The sequence below is a fragment of the Hemibagrus wyckioides genome, linkage group LG20 (genome assembly GCF_019097595.1).
Source record: "Hemibagrus wyckioides isolate EC202008001 linkage group LG20, SWU_Hwy_1.0, whole genome shotgun sequence".
Lineage (NCBI taxonomy): Eukaryota > Metazoa > Chordata > Actinopteri > Siluriformes > Bagridae > Hemibagrus > Hemibagrus wyckioides.
This window is the reverse complement of record NC_080729.1, coordinates 14753160-14759521: the sequence shown is the minus strand read 5'-3', so window position 1 is coordinate 14759521 and position 6362 is coordinate 14753160. Positions and strand designations below refer to the sequence as shown.

Sequence of the window (6362 nt, the reverse complement as noted above, 5' to 3'; positions counted from 1 at the left end):
CTATATAAAAACATTTTGAGGTTCCCTACAGGCTCCATATATGAAGCTAGTGAAAGAAATATTTTAGGTTCTATATAGAACCCTTCCTTTTAAGAGTGTATGACTACAGAAATTCTATAAACCCAAATTTATTTACATAATTCACACAGAAATTCACATACACAGTATTTACACTAAGCTTTGCTCATCCATTTATTCTTTTGTATCAATTTCAAATCTGTGTCTATATCTGAGGATACGGAGACTGTGACATGCTGCTCTCTGTAGTGTGTAGGCGAAAGAAAAGACAGCAAGAAAAATCACATCTACACAACTTTTATTGAACGAGGCACCAAAATAGACAGGTCAATACCATGTTTCACTTTGGATTTGGAGGATCAATATAAAATTGAAGAAATGAATAAGGGAAGTTGTTTCAGAAAACAGAGTTGGGCGAAAGGATAAAGTCACTGCTGGAAATCTTGGCTGGTAGAATAAACAATAAAAGCCCACGATGACGAAACGCATCCACTCAACACCAACAATATCCACCTTCGGCATCAGAAAATATAGAAACACCCACACTATAGAACTGGGAGGTACAATATTACAGTACGTCTATTTGGACTTGGTAAATAAAGGTAGTGTTGATAACGCATCTGCACACAGTAATAAGGGAAGAGGACGGTCGCACACAGAGGCCTACGTCTGGACAGACCGAAGGACAGGCATCAAGTTCAGTGGATAGGCACTTCATATTTTATATTCGGCTTCTAAACACAAGCGCCAGACAGTTGTATCTCATCTACAGGAACACGGATAGTGAAATGAATAGCAATCGAATGCCCTCGCTAAGTCCTTTCACTTCTACCAAAAGAGTCCAGGGTCTTCTTTCAGCCATTTTAATTTGTGAGATTTCAAGCAGTCAGAAGTCATTGCCCTCTTGGATAATTGTACTTCTGCTGTTCGTGTAGAGAATCACAGTCCCTGCCATTGAAGTAAAGCTAATAGGGAATCTAATACCTGCAATTTTACTCTTGCAAATGAGGGCTCAAAATAGAGCTAGAAATGTAGGATTCGTTCAGGCGACGTAAGAAACGTTTCGGCAGAAAACCCAGGAAATGGATTTAAAATGGTCTGGTCCCTGGTCTATAGAGTGTAATTATTGAGCTTTATGTAAAATACAGGCTGACAATGGATGAATGACGGACTCTTTCTCTCTCTCTCTCTCTCTCTCTCTCTCTCTCTCTCATGCCAGTAACAACACCTCTACCACCAACAACATCTCTCCAACAGCTCCTACCCTCATAAGTTCTAGCTGGCAAGCTTAAATTGGGTTGTTTGTTATATATTCAATTTTTAATATTTAAAGAATAAACAACAAACAAAAAAGCCCAGAAGTGCTGTTCCCTACTGGATGACCACAGTTTCTGCCAGCAGCAGCTTTAGCCCCTTCATTTGCGCTATACTGCAGAGACTCCTAAATGCTAATTAGATTACAGAGCTCTCAAGGCTCTGTAAATGAAAAATAAGAAGGCTTACAAGGTCCCATGGCCATTTTCAGCCCATTACACTGATGCTATTAAGATGATTTATAATAAGGAATTATAATTAGCTACACTAAAAAAAGTATAAATCCCAAATCCATAAATATTGGCACTGCTGTATAGAATTGTTAACGATTGGCTGATCCGTTCCAGCCAACGTGTTTAACAAGTGGTAAGGAAAAAGCTTATGCATTGATCTGTGCAAGTTTGTCTCAGGTGTGCACGTAAATTTCAACAAACATGCCAAGACATTTGTGCAAATACTCAAGTATAATGTAGGTCTGTCATACACACGTACAACACGGATAGGCAGTTATTTACAGCAATAACGATGAACAGGTTTCCGTTTCGCGATGTGCAGCTTTTCTGGTTTGTAAGGCTGGAGGGTGAATTCGTCCCACAAAAACTCCTCAGTGAAAATAAGCTAAAGAACCAATAGGGATATAAGCAAGAACAATTCGACATGAGGATCACTCACATGCTCCAGTGATAAGGTTGAAGAAAAGGGTTACAGGGAAAGTCTGGCACTACAGTGATAGCGAAATACAAAAGTCTTTTTTCACGCACAGAAGTTGTAGAATTTCAGACCAGATATGAAGCATGCATTTGCATTTGCCATTGTGGCACTTCAAAGCCTCTTTGTACATGTGCACAGTGCAGAGCAGCTGCATCACCAGCCATACAGATGTTCGCTGGCTTTAGACATGAGTTGCCATAGTGAGCCAGACACACACACACTTCTGAAAGGACACTTACAGCGAGCTTTATGTACAGTTCAAATACTGACACGCCCCAAACATACACTCAGTACATGTGCACAAACAGAATCCCTGTCAATAACACACTCTCAGTCTTCAAACAGGAAAGGTCACCTCTTGCAGCAAGATAACGGAAGGAAAAATATTACAGTGGACACTTTGTTTACTGTGGATTCAGTCCAGGCTGAGTGTACGTCCTGTTCGGTGGAGTCTGTTGCGGTTGGCACTAAAAGCCAGGCAGCAGATCTTTTAGGGCCACCTCCCTTTCCCCAAGCAAAGTGTCCCTTTTCAGGCTGGTGCCTTTGTTCACCACTTTCATCTTTATCGCCAGGTTCTTGACCTGTGCGGCGGGCAAGGAGTCGAAGAAGAAGTCCTCGTTGAAGACGGGATTGCGACTGTTTTTGATGATGTTGCTTCTCTGCTTCTGCAGCTTGCCAGGGTTCAGGTAGAGAGACACACAGCAATTGATGCTCTTCACGTCAACCTGCTTATCGTAAAGGTCTTCAGCGGCGAGCACGCGCACCCGGAGCCGCGCCGCCTCGGTGTCGTAGTCCGTACATAGACGCAAAGTCCCTCCTTTGTGCAATTTGACTGTGTGCTGGGTGAGCCGTTCAATGTTGGCACCCGCTTTGCGGCCTCCGAAGGCAGGCGACGGTGGACATCTGAAGCGCCGCTGGATGTTTGGGCTGGACTCCACCGAGCTGCAGTCGTCTGTCGAGAGAGAGCTGTGGCGAGCGAACGAGCGCTTAGCACGTGAAACTTTAGCCTGTGTCTCATGGGTGAACATTCTGAGAAGTGAGGCCGACCTTGAGAGCAAGGGCGAACCGAACGGTGATGACTCTGCTGAGGAGCATGTGTCGCTCTCGCCGCCACTGAAGTAACGATATGGATTGGAATGTGAGGTATTGCAGTCACCTGGGTTGAGGTGGTTGCTGGTGCCTTGTGTCTTGCGCTGAGAATTGGGGGACGTAAGTGGACTGGTTGGATCACTGTGGAATAGTGACTCCTTGCGACGGGTGTGAGGGCTCTCCATCAACGTGGTGAAACCATACGAGGTCTGCGCTTTGGGTACATAGGGCAAGGACATGGCAGTTTGTGACTGAGGGTCAGCATTGGTGGTGAGGTCGCCAACGTCACCCGCTGCTAAGTCATCGGCACTCTCAATCTGTATAATGTGGCGGTTGGCAGCCCTGAGCAGGTTCTTGGTGTCCCCGGTGAGCTTGCAGATGAGGCGTGGGCTGCGCGAGCCTCCCTGAGGCGTCTTGCTACAGATGGTCTGCTCGGATGTGGAGGAGTGCAGCCCATTCTTGGGCTTCATCTCTGGGGAATCTGCCTCTGGGGGGCAGCAAACCAACTTGGGTGGGATGAAGAAGTCAGGGATCTTATCAGGCGTGAGCACATTGCTGTGGGTAGGCCCTTTGGACTGGTTGTCGCCCGAGTCGCGATGACGAAGAACGTTGCCTTCCACAGAGCCACGGATCTTCTCCAGGAGCCACATACTCTCTTGGGAAGGAGTGGTAGGAGGAAACAAACCCTGCATATGCACACAGGGAAATATTACTAAAATTCGCTGCCGAAGATCATGAAATTACATCTTTTAATGAAAATATTGACAAAATACTTTTATCTTCATCTATTTCAGACACACTGTCCAGCTACAGCAATTCCAACTGACACATACTTTGTTGTACTTTACTTTGGCAGTGTATTTTCATGTTGCTATATACTAACACAAACTGGCTCCAGTACTCCCACACTCCTGCAATCTAATCTGAAGCCTGAAACCTGGTGGAAATTAAACCAATTTTGTTGTGCATTCTGAGAACTTCCATGATGCAATGCACTGACATAGGATCTTCTTGTTGAACTGCATCTGAACTTCTCCCACAATATCAGTAGTGTTATAACAATAGGTATCTAACGTTTTATACTATCCCTCTTTTTCATTTTCTTTTTTTCCTCAAAGGATATTTTGTGTGTGATTTTTATGATTTACAAACCACAACAATTATTAATAATAATTATTTCACTGTTTCGGATGGTCATCTGTTTTACATAAATGATGAAAGGGTATTTGGATGGGGAAGTGATTTAGGGGGTGTTGAAATGTACCTAATATTTTGGCACAATCTAGGGATAGTTTAGACCTTAGGATTCTTTAAGGGATGACCTAGAACCCTTTGTTTGTAAAATCATCTATCTGTCTGTCTATCTATCTATCTATCTATCTATCTATCTATCTATCTATCTATCTATCTATCTATCTATCTATCTATCGTATCTGTCTGTCTGCCTATCTATCTGTCTGTCTGTCTGCCTTCCTGGCTGTCTATCTATCTATCTATCTATCTATCTATCTATCTATCTATCTATCTATCTATCTATCTATCTATCTATCTATCTATCTATCTATCTATCTATCTATCTATCTATCGTATCTGTCTGTCTGCCTATCTATCTGTCTGTCTGCCTATCTGTCTGTGTGCCTATCTGTCTGTCTATCTATCTATCTATCTATCTATCTATCTATCTATCTATCTATCTATCTATCTATCTATCTATCTATCTATCTATCTATCCATCCATCCATCCATCCATCCACAGGTCTAATTAAACAAGAAGCTTCCTGAAGACACTTTTAAGGGATTGAATGCTTAGAAAATCTAAAGGAAAATCCAAACCTTTTACTTTTAAGAGTATTTATTATTTTTGTCTGTCTGCTTCTCTCTCTCTCTCTCTCTCTCTCTCTCTCTATCAATCCATCCATGCTAAGGGTATAAATACTTCTGAGAGAATCATGTATGTACGTGTATGTTAGTTTGTTTATTTGTTTGTTTGTTTGTTTATTTATTTATTTATTTATTTATTTATTTATTTATTTATTCTAATCATCCACAAAGATTCCTAGAGGCATGTCTAAGTTTTTGAATCGTAAGAGAAAACTGATAGGATCCAGAATAATGTCTAAATAATGCAAAAAAAAAAAAAAAAGAACTGCCTCATGGACCCCTGATAATCAGTCAGACAGGCAAATAAATATTCATGCAGCAGTTCATTTCTGTGCGTCTCTGGTGGTGTTTTAATATTATCTAGGAATCTTTTACAATAAACACTTCCAACTACACACCATTCAACCCTGTAAAAGTGCCTTAAGGAGTAAGACCCCTGTAAAACTGAACCCTCATATTTTTCTTTATGAATCCTCAAATCTTCATGATCAGAGTACTTAAATGCTCTTAATCATCATCTCTCTCTTTTTCAATCTCTAAACCAAATGAAACTTTTTAAAATTTAATCCACAGATGACTATCAGAAACAACATTTGACCATTAAAATAATATATATATATATATATATATATATATATATATATATATATATATATTTTTTTTTTTTTTTAACAAGCTTTGATCCATTCCACAAATATAAAAACCGAGTGTGTGGAATACACTTTTTTATGTCATGCAGCTTTAGATGCATCCTCAGACCTTAAGTCTAAAGTTATATCATTGTTCTGTATTATTTTGCTCATGCGTTATGTTGCATCACGCAGCTTTGATCATATAGCCTACCTGTTGATCAGCTTCGGGGAACTTACTGCGAACTACTGCGGCGTCTTGGTATCAGGTATAGGAAATCACGGGTGTCTGCGTGTCCTTTTGTCCATGCGAAGTGCGCGGTGTTTACTGGACTTTATGCGGCGTGTTAATCCGGCGCACGGTCTAAATGCCGCACCGCGCGCCAGCTCCGCGCTTTTATCTCTGCACAGACTACAGCGCGCGCTTAGGGCAGCCAATCGGAGCAGCGCGTGGGCGCACGCGAGCTCTTCGGAATTGCGCGGAATTCACCTCATCAGGTACTTCATCAAAGCAGCTAGATGGAATGCCCGTGCAAGCTCCATGCAATGCACGTGCAAGCTCCATGCAAGTCGGAGATATAAGCAAAACCCCCCCAGTAACTGGTACTCTGGTTTTTAAAAGGGTTTACACTTTTTCACGACACGGTTCTAGTTTCAAAAAATCATATTTATGCTATAATTTACACTATTAACCTATATTTCAATCTGACGTTTACTGAA

The 6362-nt window shown here is 41.7% G+C and overlaps 1 protein-coding gene across 1 annotated transcript; it reads right to left on the bottom strand.

Annotated features, from left to right (window-relative positions):
- Nucleotides 1-334: 334 nt before the first annotated feature.
- Nucleotides 335-6024, bottom strand: LOC131370638 (C2 calcium-dependent domain-containing protein 4C). The gene is made up of 2 exons (XM_058418023.1): nt 5857-6024; nt 335-3818 (listed from the first exon to the last, which is right to left on the bottom strand). Exon 2 carries the CDS (start codon nt 3780-3782, stop codon nt 2511-2513), a length of 1272 nt encoding a protein of 423 aa, XP_058274006.1. The 5' UTR covers nt 3783-3818; nt 5857-6024; the 3' UTR covers nt 335-2510.
- Between the last annotated feature and the right edge of the window lie 338 nt (nt 6025-6362).

What these genes read in the sequence shown, in the direction of transcription:
- LOC131370638 (XM_058418023.1), bottom strand. Translation starts at nt 3,782, where the DNA reads ATGTGGCTCCTGGAGAAGATCCGTGGCTCTGTGGAAGGCAACGTTCTT.